At 41.8% G+C, this 21,194-nt stretch overlaps 1 protein-coding gene across 7 annotated transcripts in view; it reads left to right on the top strand.

Moving 5' to 3' along the window:
* Nucleotides 1–20,866, top strand: part of RAF1 (Raf-1 proto-oncogene, serine/threonine kinase) — a 72,299-nt gene extending 51,433 nt beyond the window's left edge. For 4 of the 7 annotated variants that reach the window (XM_058565414.1, XM_058565396.1, XM_058565398.1 and 1 more), the window contains 16 exons: nucleotides 31–143; nucleotides 2,050–2,152; nucleotides 2,465–2,622; nucleotides 4,009–4,107; nucleotides 6,281–6,434; nucleotides 7,047–7,106; nucleotides 9,561–9,588; nucleotides 9,696–9,823; nucleotides 10,174–10,291; nucleotides 15,002–15,086; nucleotides 15,855–16,031; nucleotides 17,318–17,364; nucleotides 18,651–18,769; nucleotides 19,170–19,301; nucleotides 19,443–19,577; nucleotides 19,818–20,866. In XM_058565414.1, coding sequence (XP_058421397.1) covers nucleotides 49–143; nucleotides 2,050–2,152; nucleotides 2,465–2,622; nucleotides 4,009–4,107; nucleotides 6,281–6,434; nucleotides 7,047–7,106; nucleotides 9,561–9,588; nucleotides 9,696–9,823; nucleotides 10,174–10,291; nucleotides 15,002–15,086; nucleotides 15,855–16,031; nucleotides 17,318–17,364; nucleotides 18,651–18,769; nucleotides 19,170–19,301; nucleotides 19,443–19,577; nucleotides 19,818–19,961 — 1,782 coding nt within the window. In that variant the 5' untranslated portion in view covers nucleotides 31–48 and the 3' untranslated portion in view covers nucleotides 19,962–20,866. The remainder of the gene's footprint in view (nucleotides 1–30; nucleotides 144–2,049; nucleotides 2,153–2,464; nucleotides 2,623–4,008; nucleotides 4,108–6,280; nucleotides 6,435–7,046; nucleotides 7,107–9,560; nucleotides 9,589–9,695; nucleotides 9,824–10,173; nucleotides 10,292–15,001; nucleotides 15,087–15,854; nucleotides 16,032–17,317; nucleotides 17,365–18,650; nucleotides 18,770–19,169; nucleotides 19,302–19,442; nucleotides 19,578–19,817) is intronic. The other 3 variants (XM_058565404.1, XM_058565422.1, XM_058565430.1) reach the window with 3 other exon arrangements.
* Nucleotides 20,867–21,194: the final 328 nt, after the last annotated feature.

Here is a 21,194-nt window from a genome sequence, read left to right as displayed (position 1 = left end):
TTGTTCCTAAAGGTGGTCCTTTGTTTGTAGGTCAATGTGCGAAATGGAATGAGCTTGCATGACTGCCTTATGAAAGCACTCAAGGTGAGGGGCCTGCAGCCGGAGTGCTGTGCGGTGTTCAGACTTCTCCAGGAACACAAAGGGTAAGAACTCAAAAGTCAATCAGCTCTTCCTTCATACCAGTAAGGATCTCCTAACTTCAAATAGTAACTTTCCATTTAAAAAAAGTCTGCTAGTTTCCTATAGAATATTGTGTATTTGTGTACCCTTGTTTATAAAGAGACAATTCAGAAAAATAAAATACTAAGAACTTGAAATTATTGCTTGAACATAACGTTGAAAAATAAAATAAATGTTAGATGTTGATAGGGTTTCCATAGATGGAAACAGTAATGTCAGATGCTATGTTTCTTGAGAGCAAAGATTTTTGTGTTTGCTATACTAGAGTGCAGAGTGGGTACCTAGAAAGTGTTTGCATTATTGTTTATAGTTAAAGAATGTTATCTCTAGAGATTGACTTTCTTGTAATTTACTCATTCATTTTTATTTAGTTCGTGTTTACTGAATCCCTGCAGTTTGATAGACACAGGGCTAAAAGATGCAGGAGAATTTCTGCTTCAAGGAAAATCCATAGTTTGTCCTATTTCTGATGGTGGCAAAATAGAGGCATTCCCTCAAAGGTTAGGAATATTACCCCATAGCATCAGAGCTGTCATAATTATCCATTATCTTTTATCCCCCCCAAATCTGGGGAAATAACCTTAACTTTACCTTCTTCTTGGAAAGTGCTAGTTCTGTTATTGATCTTCAGCTTACATTTTTTATGTTTCAAGGAGTTCCCCAGTTTGAGAGGATAGCCTAGAGAATGAGTCTACTCAAAAGGGTGAGAATAAATTCCTCTACTAATGTTATTCCTCTCAGCTTAGGCGGCAGTTTGTTGAAGTGCAAATCTTTGAAGCAGATGTCAGCTATATCTGGGTATAGCCGCAGGTTGGTCCCCAAGCCAATCTATAGTGCTCCTTAATGACTAGAAAGATTCTGAGACAGTGAGAGGCTTGGTCCACTCTCATCCAAGGCTGCATTGGTTTGGAGCTACCCCAGATTCTCTCTTAGACAGCACCTGAAGACTGATCAGAAAATAGGGCCGCCCCCCTCTCTCTTCATTAGAAGGCAAAACAGAACTTTGTAGTGACATGGAGTGTCCCAGACCTTGTATAGGGAATTATATTAAGGGATGGATTTTTTACCATTGGGTCACCAGAAAAATGGCTGTAATCGGCTTCTGGTGAAGGGAGAGGTTTGAATGGTGCTGTATCTGTGTTCTCTCCCTACCTGAGAATACTCCTCCTTCAAGAGATGGGCTGGATTAACTAGACAAGACCTGAGAAAGGAGCTGGGCATTAATTTTTACTTAAATGTATCTTTTTCTGTCGTTTACTCTAGGCTTAGAAAGAGTGGTCTCAGAGTAAATTTTAAGACAGTTAAGTCTCCCATCAACTTATATTTATAGCCCCTGCAAACAACTCTACAGATTTGAGCCTATTATTAATAGAAAAGTGCATTTCATTTGTGATTTCCTTTGTATTTATGTATTTTCTAGATTGAAGTAAGCTAGTAAAGATTAAATTTTGCTTCTGTAGCAATATTTATAACCCATTTTATAGTATTTTAGGATTTTTATAAGATTTTAATGTCACAAAGTCCACTTTATTGCATATTTACTCTATCGTGAGATTGTTATATTTCACTTTATTCTAAGAGCATAAGCTTTGGCATCCAACTGACCTAGATTCCAACATAGGCCATTAGACTCACTGTATAGCCTTGAACAAGTTACCTTCTTAGGGCCCCAGTTTTCTCATTTTTAAGATGAGGATAATAATGCCTACTTCATAGGTTTGTTGTATAAATTAAATAAGTTAGTGTTGTATGGGATTAATTTTATGTTTATATAGCATGAGATAAATGGTAGCTGTTATTATTGGTATTAAACTCTTACTTTGTTTAAACATTTCTCTTTCATATTATGTTTTTAAAAATCCCCTTTAGTAAAAAAGCACGCTTAGATTGGAATACTGATGCTGCCTCATTGATTGGAGAAGAACTTCAAGTAGATTTCCTGGATCATGTTCCCCTCACAACACACAACTTTGTAAGTTACAGGTCTCCTCTCTCTTTATGGCACGTTGGGTGCTTTGGCTAGCATAATAGGAATTTCTCAGAGCTAATAAGCATATATATTGTTGGATTGTTTAAAGCTCTAATTATGCTGTTGTTTACAATAAGGCAATTTAGGTTTCATTAGTCACAGATGTACTTTAATTTCTAGGTATGAATTTTACAGATGTTAGAAGTATGATTCTTCATTCTATAAAACCTGTGGGGGCTAAGAAGGAAATTATTTTGTCCTTTGTTATTTTTCCTTTATTCAGCGTAATTTATACCTGTGTTCTTGTTGTTCCAGGCTCGGAAGACCTTCCTGAAGCTTGCCTTCTGTGACATCTGTCAGAAGTTCCTGCTAAATGGATTTCGATGTCAGACTTGTGGCTACAAATTTCACGAGCACTGTAGCACCAAAGTACCTACTATGTGTGTGGACTGGAGTAATATCAGACAACTCTTGTAAGGCATCATTGTTTCTTCAAAGAATATAAGGGGGCGGGGAAGTATAAACTCTTTGAGGGTACTTGTATATTTGACTGACAAGTCTGGGTTTTAGACTTGTTAAATGAATTGTTGTGATCTGGAAACCATCGACTTTAGAAACATGACATTTCTGAGACTAGTGAGTTTTAGTGTGGCATAACTCTCTAAAATGAGCAGGCAGGACTATTATCTGTCAAACATGGATTGATTTTCACTGATTCAGTAACACAAAAAACAAAGTGATGTGAAAACCAGGAAGACTTTTTGGCTTTTCTCTCTTTAACAGTGTTGTCTACTAGGTTGCTAGTAGACACTACTCTGTATTTTGTTAAATATGCTGAATAGACCTTTGACATTGAGAAGGAGCAGAAAGCATACATAGTTGGTGCTATTTTCTTCACCTCAAACTGGAGAAAACGTTAGTCTTGAAACGATTTGAATTTAAAACCTTAAAAGACACTTGTATCCCTCAGGAGACAAACCAGTTACTAAAATATATTTCATATAGACAAAATATTTTTTAGTAAGGTTTAAATAGAAAGTACATATTCCAAAGTGCCTTTAAAAAATTGTTAACAGGGATATGAAAAGTCAAACTTGAAGTTTTATCTTTTTTTGAAGGCACTAGAAAAACTAAGGGAGTGTAATCATGAAACCACAATGGAACATCTTTTTCTTTCCTGGTAGTCACACGTTGCTTTTGCAGAGAGTGTGTGTGGCATAAGTGGCTGGCTTTGGAGTCCAGCAGACATAGGTCAGAATCTCAGTGTTGTCATTAATTAACTGTACCACCTCTGAGCCTCAGTTCACTCATCTGAGAAAAGGTATATTATCTTCTTTGCGTTGTTCTTATGAGGATTAACTGAAATAACACGTGAAATTGCTCAGTGCAAGTGCTCATCTTGTGGAAAGAAGACCCCCAATTAATGTTAATATCTCTTTTCCTCTTATTTATGCCTTCTGGTGCTGAATGTGACTTATTCTTCATATTTCAGTCTTTTCATCTATGCATTTCCTAGGCAGAATGTTTCCAGGAAAGCTGTATGTGGTTTAGGTTATAAAATACGCTACTGTGGTTTTAAAAAACATTTTGATATAACTGGACTTTGGACCAGTATTTCTTAGAAATGCACACTAGAGTCTGTATGTTTATTGGCAGGTCAATATTGTTCACATTCTGTAGTCATTCAACCTAGCCATTTGGGTTGGTGGTCCCTTTACTCTGGGTAGCCTGAAATGGTTGGGGAAAATGTGACTAGGAAAAGTTCAGTTTGAGTAGCAGTAAGTTTGCAAGGCAAGACAGGCTGTCTCTGTGAAATTACTGCAAGTCTGTAAACCAGTCTTTTCTCTGATTTCATTTAGATTGTTTCCAAATTCCACTATTGGTGATAGTGGAGTCCCAGCACTGCCTTCTTTGACAATGCGTCGGATGCGAGAGTCTGTTTCCCGGATGCCTGTTAGGTAATTTTTTTATTTACAGCTTTTCTTTTGGAAAGTTATATTGGAAGGGGGATTGAAAGCTTGAATACAAAAGACATGAGTTCCTTTGCATTTCCTCCTCTCTCTGTATAAACCCCTTGCTACTTCTGTGGAACTTAATGTTGGTGTTAGAGTAAAATGTAGAACTTTCTCTTTGTGGTCCTGTAGTTCTTACATTCTGGAAAGTGACTCTGACTACAATTTCTTCTATTATCATAGCATGCCCCTTAGTATCTCCTCACATTTTAAAGATCTTGAGGATTTGCCTTCCTCAGTATGTAGTGAGTTGAGCCTCAGGGAAAGGGTCCCAAAACTGTATACAGTGATTCAATAAAAATAAAATCCTCAACTTTGAAATGCTTATTATGGTCTTGCATTGCTAAAACCATGGTATTTAATAGACTGCTATCTTAAAAAAAAGAATCTAATTAGATTTTTAGTATAAATATCCTTTCTAGTGTGCCTGTGAATTTACACATAACTTGTCTTTACTCTGTTTTTCAGATTTAAAATGAGTTTTGTTGAGTTCACATGTCTCGCTCACGTCTTGCTCAGTGTTACACATGAATTTGGAACCTAAAATAAAATCTACATCTTTGTCCAAAATATCTGACTTTAATGTATATGTAATTGTATAATATCTAATGGCCTTTGTAAAACTAGCATGGAAAGCAGCATATCTCAGAACAGGGAATTTGTATTGAAATGATATCTGGATATATATTTGTGTATGATTTTATTTCCTTGATGATTTGAAAAGCAAGTCTGACCAAAAAACTGTACTTGCTTCTGAAGGTTTCATAGAAGAAACTAGGCCTCTGAAGGCATAAACATTGAATTACCTGAGAAGGCAATTTTTCAAGGCAGTAGAGCAATTTGTCTTAGAACGACTCGCCTCTACCCCTTGAATTCATGCATGGTGTTAGTTGAATCTGAACAAAACTCAAAGTAATCTTTAGAGCTTATAATGAAAATGTTATACTTAATGCCTGTTCCCAGTTTGCTTGGTGGTGGAGTGGGGTTGGCTGAGAGAGGCCAGTGGTTAATTTCAGTTGGTATTGCAACCTAAAAACTGAGTTCACATTAATTGACTTCGTGAGTGGGTTATGGGGGGAGAGGATGCACAGGGGATAAATGCTGGCCGTTTTGCAGACATGCTCAGCAGGTCCAACCATCTGTTAAAATATCTTGCTTAGAGTTCTCTATTTAGTCTCTAAATTTTTATTTATTTATTTATTTATTTATTTATTGTGAGGAAGATCAGCCTTGAGCTAACATCCGCAGCCTTGAGCTAACATCCGATGCCAATCTTCCTCTTTTTGTTGAGGAAGATTGGCCCTGGGCTAACATTCGTGCCCATCTTCCTCTACTTTATATGGGACGCCGCCACAGCATGGCCTGACAAGCTGTGCGTCGGTGCGCGCCTGTGATCCGAACCGGTGAATCCGGGCCACCGCAGCGGAGCGTGCACACTTAACCGCTTGCACCAGCAGGCCAGCCCCCTCTAAATTTTAAACTGGGCAGGTTCCAACTAGTTTACTGGGTGGTAGTGTGGTTAGTAAATGCTAATCTGTTCTTTGCCAAAGATAGTCTAAGAATTCGGAGTGTTCTGTAAAGATGATTTATTAAAAAGAAAACTTATGTATTGTTCATTTCATTTGAATTCTAAGCACATATATTATTTCCTTTTCAAAAATTTGCATGCAAAAGCACCTAGACAGAAGATTTTTTTTTTTTTTTTTTTTTTTTTTAGCTGAGGAAGAGTCGCCCCTGAGCTAACATCTGTTGCCAATCTTCCTATTTTTGCTGAGGAAGATTCTCCCTGAGTTAACGTCTGTTGCCAGTCTGCTTCTGTTTTGTATGTGAGCTGCCATCACAGCATGGCCACTGATAGACGAGTAATGTAGGTCCGTGCCCAGGAACTGAACCCAGGCCGCCGAAGTGGAGCCTGCCAAACTTAACCACTAGGCCACTGGGGCTGGCCTAGAAGAAAATTTTTAAATGGTGCCTATTGAAAGAAAGGAACATTTTGTCAAAGATTGTAGTACAAGTAGAGTTTGCCCCTGAGTATCTTAATGCAGTAGTTGGTTGAAAGACTTTATCATGGGGAGGCCTGAGTGTCAGTCATGGAATTTTCTTTCTCTTCCTTGCCTAGTTCCCAGCACAGATACTCCACACCCCATGCCTTCACATTCAACACCTCCAGCCCCTCCTCTGAAGGTTCCCTCTCCCAGAGGCAGAGGTCGACATCCACACCTAATGTCCACATGGTCAGCACCACGCTGCCTGTGGACAGCAGGATGATTGAGGTAATAGGGCCCCTCGGGGGTGGTGATGAGTATTACTCCGTTATTCAGGTGGGATTGACTGTTGTGTCAGAGAGTTTTGGGTTTCAAACCTGATAAGGAATGTTGCAGCACTTTCTCGGGTGCCTGTACTTTTTGAGTTTCTTTTTTATTCACTGCATCTTTAGACTGGTTGAATAATCTGGTTGGTTGGTATATCATTCTAGTGAAGAACTAACGTTTCCTGAAGAAATGTTAACGTTTGAACTCATTCTTTCAATGTCAGATTTGAATAGGATTTTAGTGAGCTAGTGAATAACATACATAAAGAGTAGTTTTATTTTGGTGTGGGAAAGAAAATAATAGTGATGGAGAACTACAAACTCTCTGAAAGACTTTAAATGATTTTATTTAGAAATAAAAGGGTAGAGTCATAGGATTTTAATAAGCAGATATTTAGGGAGATGTAAAAGTGCCCAAAGCTAGTGTTTTCAAACTGCTTTTTCTTTTCTTGGCTTTTTGGTATGTTCTATTTGTTTGGTTTGCTTTTCTAGTTCATCTTTAATAACAACTGAATACAGTTAAAATACTTCCTTTGTTCTTTATTCTTCTTTATTTCTCATTGCTTTGGACTAGAGTAACAGCCTGAATGCTTCTCCCAGGGCGTGGTCCAGACGATTTTGTTTGAGGGAAAGAGTAGGTATTCTTCTTCGTGCCTTTGCTTTCTTGTAAATTAACAGGATTGCTAAGACTGTCAGACCGTAGACTATCAAAAATGAAACAATCACTAAATTAAATTTAATATTTCTTGTCAGACTTGTTTTCATTTTTGGCAATAGAGTATATAGGAGTAAAAAAATTACTGGTATGTGGTATTGCTGATAGGTGAAATAAGTTTCTCAAGTGAGATTTTAAGGCCACGGGCACTAAAATTTTTAAAAATCAATTCCAGCCAAAGACTAATGCTAGATTTATTTAGTTGGTGCTCACAGCATCACTATTCTCTTTATACCCCATTTAGAAACCAAATGTGTCAGTTTGGTTGATATGCCCTGAAAATCCTTTGTTAAAATCTTATCCGAGGTAGCTGTGCTCTCTCTACATCATGAATTGTTCTTTGAAAAACCTCATGGACCCTGCCACCTCAGGCACAGTTTACCTCACTCAAACCTCAGATCACTTTCGACATACTTGTCCTACCAATCAGAGGCGGCAGAAACTCAACAAAAAGTTGGCTTCTGAATGTGGGGCCTAAACTAGTCACTTGGGGGGCACGTTGAATATCACAAGATTATTGTGAGGAGGTCATGTGTATGCAAGCTATGAATTGTATTTCTGTTTTATGGTTAGCCCTGATAATAATACAATAACATACCAGTTACTTTTCTTCTATTATGTGATTAGTTCCTGTGTAAACACTCCAGTACTTAGAGGGAACATTAAAAATGAAAATTCTTTAATTTTTATTATATAATAACTAGCACTACTGTTGTGCTTAATCCTCTCTGTACTTTAGAGGCAGAGCAAATTTTGATTCCTGTTTTTTTTTTTATCACATATGATTCAGCATTTTTAAAGTACACGTTCTTGCTTTGTTTAAACCATTTGTAATTTTCTTTAAATAATATTTAGATTCCAAGATGATTAAAAAGTTCCTTTTAAGAATAACTCAATCCAACTGTAGAAATTAGCACAGCAAATATGAGATATATAATGGATACAGGGAAGAAAATTACTGTGACATTAAGAAAAAAATCCTAGTGCCTGGGAATGTAATTCTGGTCAATAAAAATACATTGTGCCGTGCTTTGCCTAAAAACAAAGAATGGATTAGTTGGATAATAAAGCTACAGCTACTGAATATTCTGTTGAAATTCAGATTATTTTTGGCCAAAGTTTTGCCCACCTGGCAGTCATCCTGACGTACTTAAAAACATACAGATTCCTGGGCTTCCCACCTTCCCTCCCAGGCATGCTTAATACTAGTGGGGGGCAGAAGGGTGGAGAATCTGTATTCTTAAACACCTCTCCTGGTGATTCTGAAGACTGGCCAGGTTTGGGAACCCTAGAACCAGGCTTTATTGGTAAACTCTGAAGATGCTTGGGTGAGGTTGCCAAAGGAGGGCAAGGGGCAGCTTGGTTTATGATTCTTTTTATCTTGTGAAGATGTCATGGAGTGGGAGCATCCAATAATAGTTCTGTGAAAAAAGCATTTTGTTTTTACTATGGTTGCATAAAGAAAGTAGACCTTCCCAGAAAAATATCCTTTTTGAAGTTATAGGGGCCAAGTGGTTTTATATTATTATTTTACATACTCCAGTGAGGATTTGTAAAAAGAGGATGTAGGTCTCATGCAGGGCCCTGTGATTTAAACTATTCCACCCAAACAGTTTCTAATAAATGCTAAAGGTAGCCTTTGACTTCTCACCTAAGTAGAATGTAACTAATATCAGAGCTTACCCATAAGGTCTGAGGAACATTTTGTGGTGAATGAGCTCAGGGCTGAGATCCATGGGTGGTGGTTTCTGGTTCTATTTCTGCCACCTACTGGCTGTGTGACCTTGGCCAAGTCTCGTCACTTGTTCAAATGTGTTTTCTTATATGTAAAATGGAGGTTTTGGACTAGGAGATTTATGGTCCTTCCAGCTTTCCATGATTTTAGGCTCGGATAAAGTGTGGAGTCATGGTACTTACCCTTATCAAATTCACCTTCTGGTTAGTGTGCCCTAAACTCCTAGAGGAGTATGAGTGAGCTTGCCACAGAATCTCCAATTTTTTTTGAGCCTCAATGGAGCAAGATCCCCAGTCATTGGAAAGATCTCAGCTGATAGTAACTTTGCTAGCCTTCCTTAAAGAGTATGAGTTTGCTGTGTGCATTGCTTTCTTCTGAGAAAAAGAATGTGGTTTCCATTGTATATAAAGAGTTAACATCAGTGCTCCTAATATTTGATGATAACAGTCTTGGAGATATTGACTGCTGACATTTGGCAAATTTAATCAAAGGAAAGTTAGAGTATGTAATTAGACTTTTTGTATTTTAGAGGTTTTATAATCTACTTTGTTCCTGCAAATCTTCCTCCTCCCCTTTCCCTCCCCAAGAGAAGATCTTTTCTAGTGTGTAAACTGACCAGCTTTCCTTTTCTGTTGCAGGATGCAATTCGAAGTCACAGTGAATCAGGTACTTGTCCAGAGCCATTTAGCACATAGTGATAGGCTTTTCTCTTTATGCTATGTATCTTCTGTTGGCTTATCCATGTGTGGATTCTGTTTGTCTTGTCTGTTAAGCCTCACCTTCAGCCTTGTCCAGCAGCCCCAACAATCTGAGCCCAACGGGCTGGTCACAGCCTAAAACCCCTGTGCCGGCACAGAGAGAGCGGGCACCAGGATCCGGAACCCAGGAGAAAAACAAAATTGTGAGTAGGGCTAACAGTACTTTCTGCAGATTAGGGTTCAGTAAGAAAAACCTAGTCATAAATGAGAATATTTTTAATTTGGTGGGGAGGGTTTCTAATAAAAAATAGTTAATGAATATGTTATAAATGTCATTGCCATTTTTGGCATGCTTACATTGGAAAACCTGTTAGTTGTAAGGCAGAGTACAATTAAAATGGTGTTTTATCAAAAGACAAAAATTGGAATTACAGTTAATATCTCTGTCTTTGAAAGATATGGGAATGGATGGAGTTGATCTTTTCCTTGACACCCTCGCTAAACAGACCTTTACCGTTCCATGGAGGATATTAATGATCTCTGCTTGTTTCAGAGGCCTCGTGGACAGAGAGATTCAAGCTATTACTGGGAAATAGAAGCCAGTGAAGTGATGCTCTCCACTCGGATTGGGTCAGGCTCCTTTGGAACTGTTTATAAGGGCAAATGGCATGGTAAGTTCTGGGCCCTCCCTTTATTGTGAGGCTTGGGATGAGGTGGAGTTTCAGTCCAGAGAGGGATAAGATTCATTATGCTCCACGGCTCACAGCAGCACTCTCCAGGGATACCTGATTACATCTGAAGATTGAACTTAATAATATCTCAGTGAAGTTTCATAGCATTCTTTTTAGACTCAATGATGCTGTAATTGGTAATGATTAAAGTTCCAGAATAATTAGGAATTGGTGAACAAAAGTTGAGCCCTATAGTCAAATGTCAGGGTCTCTTATAAATTGATTAAATACAATGTGCCCCTGGGACATGCTGTAAGCCCCTTAAGTGAGTAACAGTCTACTGCTATGAGGGGAGCATGGATTCTAGAAACTTAAAGCTGGAAAGCACCTTAGAGATTTTGCATGCAAGAAAACTGAGGTCCCGAGAGGCCAACAGCCTGGTATAACCCATGTCCTGGGAGCCCCATCACATAAACCTAAGGCTGAGGTTTGTAAGTTTGACTAACTCAATAAGAGGAGCAGGAATGGTGTTCATCCTGTTCTGTTCTGGAAAGCAGGGGTGTGTATACTAAGTTTTAGACAATCCCAGATGGTTAAAACAAGGAAATGAATTGGTGTTTAAAAAGGTAAAAACATTCCAAATTCACCAAGTGATAATAGCTCTTCCTTCTTCAGTGGTGGATGAAGATGATACCAACTCAATATCTTATTAAAAAAATGATAACCAATAGGAACGTGTCTTAACTTGTTTGTATTACATTTGCCTCTGACTTTACTATTAAGGGAAAGTAAGAAGTTCTGGTTTGATAAATAATTACTTCATGTACCATCTTTACATGTTGTAAGATTGCCAGCTATAAGGGTATTTGGATAATTCCAGAAGGAAAAGAAAAAATATTACTATACAATTTTATACTCATCTGAGAAACAGGTTTGAAAGGAGAGATTAGCAATAAGCAGTGTTACTGAACACAAGTTGCACAGAGTGCTAGAGAGGTGGACTTGGGGTGATGCACTTGGCCCCCAGGACTACTGGGGGCAGGTTGGAGAGCAGCCTTTGTTTGGGGCCCAGACCTAATTCTGCAGACTTGTGGCCAGGCAAGGCCTGGGGGCCGCAGGCTGGGCACTGAGTCCTGACATTCCCTGCCAGAAACTAATTCTTGACCTGTGCCGCAAGCAACTAAGTAGCCAGTATTCCCCGCCAGAGGCTGTGCCCACTTCCCACTCCAGAGCCTCAGACAGATGGCTTGTCAATTTATAACTTGCCTTGCTGACAGTCACATCTTAGAATTCATTCATTTCTTCATTTCTTGAGCATTCTCTAATACCGAGCATTCTGTTAGGGGCTAGGAATGAAGCAGTGAACAAAACAGATAAAAATTCTTTCTCTTATGGAGTTTATATTCTGGTGGAGACAATAACCAAGAAAAGTCAAGTATTATAGTGTGTTTTAAGTGCTGAGGAGAAAAATGGAGGAAAGCAGGTATGGAGTGGCAGTCCGGGCTCACAGTTTTCAGATTGGTAGAGGAGTTGTCTTCTGAGGAAGTGGCATTTGCATGAGGCCTGAAGGCGGTACGGATACCTGGGGAAGCAGCAACAGCAGATGCAAAGTGGGCCACTCACCTGGCCTGTTCTAGGAGCTCAGGGAGGTCTGACTGGCTTCAGTAGAGTGAGTGAGGGGAGAGGGTAATAGGAGTGAGGTCCGGGGGTGGGGGGTTCCAGGGTCCCATAAAGACTTTGGCTATCTTTTGGGTGAAATGGGGTCTCACTGCAAGACCCTCAGGAGGTTTGGCCAGCCTTGGCCTGAAAACCAGAGTGATGGGCACTCGTTACTTGTCTGAGAACTCATTCTAGCTCTGGGCAGTTCCTACCAGTAGAAAACCATTTCTTAATATGAGTTAAATAAAATTTGTTTTCCTGTAACGTTTGCCCATTGTTCCTAGCAGATTGAATCCCTATCATGGCAATCCTCAGAGTATATATACATAAAATGTGAGGAGTGCTGTAGTATAGAGTATAGTCCCTGGGTTTCACTAAGAAATTGCACGTTATCTGTTATTGTAACCGTTAACCATGAGCTGGCTGGCAGGTGGTCCTTGCAGGTGCCGGAGGGCTCTGCCTTTGGTTTGACCCTGTTCAGTCTTCCCATCAGTGACTTGCATGAAGATTCAGGTATTGTGGATGACTTAAACGGAGGTGTATGCAGATTTGGATAATAGGATTTAGAAAGATGAGAGGATTTGAACAGACTGTGATGATGGGACAAAGAAAAGATGACCTTTTAACAGGGATGAGGCCTGTGCACTGTTCCCAAAAGTAGAGGCTAGAGGTGGAGGATATTCAGCTGACTGCAGGGTCAGAGTGAGTCACGTGAGCAGGCTTTGGCTGCCCGTGAATCCTTTGAGCTTTGAGGTTGCATTACTCATCAGGTCCTAGATGAGTGACACTGACGGTGAGTTCACTGACAACTAGAGCATGCCCAGAGGAGAGCTATGAGAAAGAGAAGGGATTGCAAAACTAGGCTCGTGAACTAGGAAGGTCTTGAGAGGCAACCCCTCCTGAGGGACCATCCAACATCTCCCCAAGCCTTCCTCCTGCACCCCTACCTTCAGTCTGTCCCTTTAAAGCCCTGCCCAGTGCCACCAGCACTGCCGTCCTCTGGCCCCGCCACTCAGTTGACTGTCATGTTGGGTCAGTTCACCTTCATAGGATTTCTTGCCTCCATCCCCTCCTTTTATTCCCATTGTCACCACTATGCCTGCATCTTGCCTGGGCTCTTGCAGCAGACTCTTCCCTGGCCTCCCTCTTATCCTGTAGGTGCCCAAATCGCATGCTCGAGTTTCCCAAACACAACTCGTGTTTCTCTCATCCCCCTTACCTCACCTTTGTTCCTTGTGTACCTAGTCTGGAAGAGCCTCTTCTCCTGTTGAGTAAAATCCTTCCCTTGGCTTATATCCTATTTCCTTCAGAAAATCTTTCTACATCCTCTCTGCAAAGAGATTTATTCCCCACTCTGCACATACCACCCTCTCCCCCCAGACTCCTTTCTTGGCTCAAACTGCTCCAGAATGAGCAATTATGCAAAAGACTCTTGTCTTCCTACTCATTTATAAGGAACTTGAGGTTGGGACTCCATGGTTTACCAGCTCCATCTTCTTAGATAGAAGGAAGCTCTGAATATAGCGTGCATTTCTCTCATCCAAAGTCAGCAGCACCTTCACAGGCAACCCTGGGACTTGGGTAAACACCTGTGCCAGGGAATTGGATGAGAACTAATTTGGAGGCTGCTGTTAAGTGGGGACTTCAGCTTTTTTTTTTTTTTTTTTTTTTTTTATTTATTTATTTTTTCCCCCAAAGCCCCAGTAGATAGTTGTATGTCATAGTTGCACATCCTTCTAGTTGCTGTATGTGGGATGCGGCCTCAGCATGGCCGGAGAAGCGGTGCGTTGGTGCGCGCCCGGGATCCGAACCCGGACCGCCAGCAGCGGAGCGCGCGCACTTAACCGCTAAGCCACGGGGCCGGCCCGGGACTTCAGCTTTAGATGATAAAACCAGAGATCACAGGGCAACAGTTTGGGACCTAATATAAGAACCATCTCTCTACCAGTTGGTGCTCCCCTAAAATGAAATGAGGAGTGCTCCAACAGAAGCTGCCAGGGGGACATGGTCGATAGATGGAGGAACTAATTTGCTTCCAAGTTGAACTAATTCAACTAACTCTACTTTGTTTGATCCTCAGAAGGCCGTGTTTTAGTAAATTCATTTGCCATGGAAACCTGAGGTCCTAATAGGGCTTCAAGTAATTGATTATAATTACTGTTATAAATATGACATAAAATCACTTCTGAAAGTGGCTTCTCAATTGGTAGCGTGTATAAAGTAGAATATCCCTGGATGTTTCTAAAATTATATCAAGAGGCTGGTTTTACTCAGAGTGATTGACAGTCAGTTGTCAGTACTGTAGTTAGAAGTGCAGCCATTGCAGTCAGACTGGGGTTCTAATCCTGGCTCCAGCACTTGTGTTTTTTGGCTCTATGACCTTGGGCAAGTGACTGAACTTCTCTGTTTGCTGCCTGTAAAGTGAGGATAGCAGTAACTTACATCATAGGGCAACTATGAGGATTAAAGGAGAGAATGCCTATGAAAGCACGCACAGTGCCAGGGTATAGTAAGCAATTAGTATTAATCATTAGGATTACTTTTGAATGCTATTGAAGGCAAAGAAGCTTAATTTCAATACATCTGTGACTCTGTACAAAGGACCATCTCAGGTCTCTTGAAATGTGGCTGCTGAGTTTAACGTCAACTGCTTGCTAAATGGCCTGCTTCCTGGCACCAACCTTCTGGCTCCCAGTATTCAGTATCTTTTGGGCCATTCATATCCACCACAGCGTCATCTTCACAGGCCCAGGTTGTGACCTGTCACATACGACCTCACTGCTGGGGATGCCAGGCTTCATAGGAATAGTTTAAACCAAGCCTGTTGAAGGCCTGTGGGGCGATATTTTAAGGATAGTAGTATAAATTTAAATTTAGTACTGTTTAAATTTTTTCAACCACTTGAATAATTTAGAAATTTGCATATTCCATTTGTGTAGGGATATGATTTTTGAATAAGTGATTCACTATACCTTCCTCAGCACTAGGGTATGTGAAAAATAACAAAGTAAGATCATTCAACTGATGCACTGACTGCAAACTAATTTGCAGGAGATGTTGCGGTAAAGATCCTAAAGGTTGTCGACCCCACACCAGAGCAGTTCCAGGCCTTCAGGAATGAGGTGGCTGTCCTACGGTAAGTAGAAAGCTGACCTTGAGTGGTAGGGGCAGGGTGTGGGTGGTGGTACAGGAACTAGAGAGTAAGCGGGCTACACGGCACAGAGCTTTCTCTGAGGGCCTGTGGCTGGGACGGGTGCTTAGTGAGTGTTAACTGTGGAGTCCTGTGGTTGAAAATCCTCCCTTACTAATGAAAGGGAGTGGAAGGTTTCCTTCCAGCTTATGTGGTAGAAGGGCCCTTCTCAAAGGCCCTGTGATGAGCATACCCCCTTCCACTGCTTTAGGTCTCTGGGTACACTACACTCAGTAGCCCAGGTTCTGTCTCTAGGTTCTGGTTTGAGGTAGGGAGAAATAGGGTCTATTTTCACATTTATTTCCAAGAACTCTTTTTATAGCCAAGTTGCCTTATTCTAGACTTCAAAACCTTCAGCTTTCAAATCTTTGAGTCACTATTTAGACTTGTAGGAATAAGTTGAATAATGATGGATTCCCCACATGAGGGGTCCTTGTGACCCCTGTGGGGAGAGTTGTGTGTACACGGATTAGAGAATGTCCTCTCTATAAACAAGGCCAGTACTGAGGTGAACGACAGGTGGGCTCCTTCGTCAGCTCACAACAGCAACTGGATTATCAGCAGTTGCATGTTTGCTTTGCCAGCTACCCAGATTGTAAGCACTGGTGGCATCAGGAACACACAGGATCAGTGTCAATGGGAAAGAAGAGTAGATCTCCCTATTTTGCAGCAATGGAAAGTTCGTTCAGAGACTTTTCTCTCCTCCCCCCTCAGCAAAACACGGCACGTGAACATCCTGCTCTTCATGGGGTACATGACAAAGGACAACCTGGCAATTGTGACCCAGTGGTGCGAGGGCAGCAGCCTCTACAAACACCTGCACGTCCAGGAGACCAAGTTCCAGATGTTCCAGTTGATTGACATCGCCCGGCAGACTGCTCAGGGAATGGAGTGAGTAGATGACCTGACGACTAGGTCTGGGGTCCAAGCATCAACTTGTCCCTAAATCGGAACCAAGATTAGGAAAAGTCAAGTCTGTTAATTTTTGTGATATTTTTGCACAGTTGAAAATGAGCCTCTGGGGTGGGCTGAAGGAATGAGAAATTTAGGTTCCTCGCTCAAGCTGAGGCTGCCGCCTTGGGGCTCAGATTCAGGTTCCAGCCACTGCCCTCAGAATTCAGCCAGACACCTAAGAACAGCATAGTGCAGGTTGGTACCTTCTGCTTGGACAGTCATGGCAGTGCTTTCTGGAGGCATTGGATATCTAGGCGTGGCCCATCGACAAGTGTGCTGCTTCCACATGAGGGTTCGATCAGATGTCACCTTTTTGCATAATTTATTTTCCTTTTTGAGAACACTTAAAGGGTCATCTTTAGCACCTCCATTAAATGCTACCCTTTTGGGTCTCTGTGCTTGACATATTTCTCTATGAAAGAGGTATGTCTGTGTGTGCATGTGTGTGCACATGTTCCATCCTTGGCTAGCCCAGGGCAGTACTACAAACTTTTCCTCTGAAATACCCCTTATGTGGAGGAGTAGGAATTCCTCATACCCCCAGATGTCTGAGAGGCTTAAGCTACAGCTGTGCTTCTAAGTGCTATATGAAATGTCATGTTCTACCTTTAAAATTCATAAGTACATTTTAAGAAATTACTAGTGCATTCTGTACATTTTAAGAAATAACTAGTCAGACTTAACTTTTTAAAATTTGAGATATAATTCACATATGAAATTCACCCCTTAAAAGTGTACAATTCCTGGGGGGTTTTTAGTATATTCACAGAGTTGTACAACCATTACCACTATCTAATGTTAGAACATTTTCAAAATATAAGATGAGGTCTTTTGTGTCTGGCTTCTTTCACTTAATGTTTTTGAGAGGTTCATCGATGTGGTAGCATGTTTCAGTACTTCATTCCTTTCTGTGGCTGAATAATATTCCATTGTATGGATATGCCACGTTTTATTTATTTGTTCACCAGTTGATGGACATTGGGTTGTCAGAATTACTTTTTAAATACAATTGCTTAAAGACGTGTCGCCCCATTTGTGCTGTGACCTCACCTTCAGGTAAGGTGTGATGTGGACCAGGCTGAACCAGCACAGGGCCAATCCCCAAATGTAACTCCTCACTGGGAGCCAGGCCTCCACATGCTTTACTTTTTAGCTGTGGTTTGAAGCTGCTTTCTACCCATGTCCCTCAAACTGTTTTTAATAAATTTATTTTCCTTTCACAGCTATTTACATGCAAAGAACATCATCCACAGAGACATGAAATCCAACAGTATCCTTTGGTGATGGTTTTCTTTGCTCAGTTCTAAATTTAGGAAAACAGAAGAGAGACTTTTTATCTCAGCAAAAGTGACTTTGGAGAGTTCCGTAAGAGTTGAGATATGTGTTTGGGTTATGCTTGAAACAGGTCTGGTTTTATTATGCTATTTATTGCTCAATTTAACTTAGGGGGATGGGGCTTTTGTAATTTATGTTTATTTCTAGTTTGTGGACAGTGTGTGTATCTGGTCAGAAAGTAACTGAAAGCCAGATGTTGCAAGATTTTCAAAATTAACTACATAACATTGTCTTTCTTAAATGTACAGAAGTGGTTTCCTTAGAGGTCACTGTTGGAATCAACCCTTTCCCTTTCTAAGACTGAACATGTTTTTATAGAAGGGGAATGAATAAAGGTATTTTGCATGCTATAGGGCATAAAATGTAACAATTTTACATCTGCCTCCCTCCCCCAGTCATTCTCTGTGAAGAGCGTGGCATTACAGCTGAACTCTGCTTCTTGGCCAGTGAGAGGCACGACAGTTGTGTTGAGTTGGATTATGGGACATGGCCTATTTGGGGCACATGCCTGAGGCATGGAATACCTTTTAGTGATGGGTTTTTTGGGACCAACACATTATGCCCTGAAAGCAGACACCACAGATTTTAAGGAGCTATGAATTAGTAGGCATCAGCAGATCACAGGTTGGCCTTAAACTGCCTGACTTCTTTACCCAGAAATGAGGCGAGTTTGGTTCTGATTTTCAAGTCACCAAGTGGTACCTATTCTAGTGAAAAATATCTTAGGACAGCATTCAGCGCTCAGTGAGGGATTTGCCATTTTGTTATTCACGTGTGTTTCAGTTAGTCACGTGAGGGTCGAATGCAGGCGGGAATGAATATAAGCAATCAGCAGGCCACGCTCAGCTCTGAGGAGCACCAGAAGGCAGACTGTGCTCTTAGAGTCTTGGGGTTTAAGGCACCTACATTATGTGGGAAGGAAGATCACAAGGCCAGGGACCTGGTACCTAGATGTGTAAATGGGGAGAAGCAGGAGGAAAACTGGCTTGTTTTTGGTTCGAGCCAAATAATCTGGCAACCTGAGCAATCCCTGCGTGCCTCCTGGAAGAAGGGGCATTTCAAAAGCACTTAGTAAAACTTCAGAAATACTAGGGAATCCAGTGTGGGGAGGGCTGGGGCAGATGGGAGGCAGAGAAATGCTGTGCTAATAAGAACTTTGGGAAGTTTTTCAAAATTCACTTGACCATTCTTTTGAAACCAGAGTCCTTAACAAGCATTGAGATATATTCCTCCATGAAGGCCTGACGGTGAAAATTGGCGATTTTGGTTTGGCAACAGTCAAGTCACGCTGGAGTGGTTCTCAGCAGGTTGAACAACCCACTGGCTCTGTCCTGTGGATGGTGAGGAGGCGTGGCTCCCACTAGCAGGGTACAGGGCAGAAGGGGTGCCCTGGAGGTCTATGTGCAAACTTAACAGCATTTCCACTTCCCCAAAGTCCAGACCGCCTCAGTGGTGCCTTTAGTGACATCAGACCACCTGGGCAAATTTGGGTTTCCTGGGAGAAGCTGGTGATGAGAACTATGCTGAAGCATAGCTTGGAGGAGTTAGGTGATAGGAAGTGCTGGATCCCAGAGACTAGGATTCCTGAGCTCGTTTTAGCCTGACCTAAGAGTCAGAGCCCTTTGGGGAAGAGCTATAAAGGCCTGAGGAAAGGACTCTTTCATACCCAATGGAAGGGACAGCCTGGCTGCTGGATGTCTGTGAGGCCCAGCTTGTGACAAATGCACTTTGTCCCTCTAGGCCCCAGAGGTGATCCGAATGCAGGATAATAACCCGTTCAGCTTCCAGTCTGATGTCTATTCCTATGGCATTGTACTCTATGAGCTCATGACAGGGGAACTGCCTTACTCCCACATCAACAACCGAGATCAGGTATGTGCACTGGTGCTTAAGGACCTAACTCACTGTGGAAGCCCCTGGGCCTCCTGCCAGTCTGAGCAGCAGGAGAGTTAGAAGTTGCTACTTTCACTGTTGTTCATCCACCCATTCCCTCAACTGTTTTCTTTGCCTTAGATCATCTTCATGGTGGGCCGAGGGTATGCCTCCCCAGACCTTAGTAAGCTATACAAGAACTGCCCCAAAGCAATGAAGAGGCTTGTAGCTGACTGCGTGAAGAAAGTTAAGGAAGAGAGGCCTCTTTTTCCCCAGGTAAGGCTTAGCTCAAGGTGCTGGAACTGAGTAAAGCAGGAGTTCTTAATTAATGATAGAAATAAGGAGGGAAGTGTTTTTTTTTTTTTCCTCTCTTAATAGGGAGGGACTCGTGTTCTCCCTAAGATGTTGCGGGTGGGATGGGGAGAACAGCCTGTGTCTTTAGGCCCCTGATTGAAAGCTGCTGCTGTGGAAACACCAAGCCCCAGCTAATGAGACCATTTTCTGGCCGTGTTTCAGATCTTATCTTCCATCGAGCTGCTCCAACACTCTCTACCGAAAATCAACCGGAGCGCTTCTGAGCCATCCCTGCATCGGGCGGCGCACACCGAGGATATTAATGCCTGCACGTTGACCACGTCCCCTAGACTGCCTGTCTTCTAGCTGACTTCACACCTGCACTCAGGCCACCAGGGGAGGAAGGGAAGTCAGCAGGCACCACCTTTCTGCTCCCTATCTATGGGGACAGAGCTCATCTTCAGAGAAGCTGCTGCTAAGGACCTTCTAGACTACTCACAGGGCCTTAACTTCATGTTGCCTTCTTTTCTATCCTTTCTGGCCCTGGGAGAAGGAAGCCATTCGCAATGCTGGTTTCTCCTGCTCCCTCCCTGCATCCCCACACTCATGAGCCAAGCCTTCTCCAGATGCACCAATGGCTGCTGATGGCAATACATGATCTGGGGCCCCAGCTATTGGCTAAATGAGTATTTTTAGGGCAGGAAAAAGCACTCGGAGGGGAAATGAAGGTAGCAGGGCAGGCAAACCAGCCCTGATGTGGGGACACATGGATTTTGGAAATCAGCTCCTATGAGGAACGCTTATCACAGGAAGGACTTTTCTTCAGCGAGTGGTGTAGCACCAAACAAACAGGTAGTTTTGCACATAATGCACTAAACAGCCGAGGACTGTCAAGACCATGGCCGCCTGAAGAAGCCTGCTTTGGTACTATGGAACTTGACTTTGGGGACACTTTCTTTTCTTGGAGGTCTCTAGTGCATTGGGATGGTTTTCCCGAAGAGGCGCTTGGCCTGCCCCTCCCAGTCTCCGCCCTCTCAGGGAGCAGTCTTCCATCATGCTGAATTTAGTCTTCCAGGAGCTGCCCCTATGGGGCGGGGCCACCAGGCTAGCCTTGTCTCTCTACAGTCAGTCACATCATGTATACAAGGAAGCCAGGAATACAGGTTTTCTTGATGATTTGGGATTTAATTTTGTTTTTATTGCGCCTGACAACACCACAGTTATCCAATTGTTCCTCAATTATGTTATTTTAATAAAATAAATTAAATGTAGGTTTAATGGCCGTTCCCTCCTTTTAAAGTAATACTGAGCTCACAGCTTGAACTCTCCATGCGTTCATCCCTTCTGGAGCAGAACTCAAGAAGCAGGAAACAGGTCCAGAGCCTCCCCTGGGAATGAATTTAATTCAGCCTTTCTCTGTGCTCTTCATCACCCTCACCAAACAAACAGTTAACTATAAAAATTACCCAAAAAGCACTCTAAACCCATGTAAAAGTAGATAGACCTTTTTCTACCCACACTTTAATGCAGTTTATAAAATATTTGGTATCTACACCTGTTTATAAAAATAGGTAATTCAGGCTTGGAGTGAGTTTGTTC

Source organism: Diceros bicornis, chromosome 2 (genome assembly GCF_020826845.1).
Source record: "Diceros bicornis minor isolate mBicDic1 chromosome 2, mDicBic1.mat.cur, whole genome shotgun sequence".
NCBI lineage: Eukaryota > Metazoa > Chordata > Mammalia > Perissodactyla > Rhinocerotidae > Diceros > Diceros bicornis.
The sequence above is the reverse complement of the archived record's forward strand: the minus strand, read 5'-3'. Positions and strand labels throughout refer to the sequence as shown.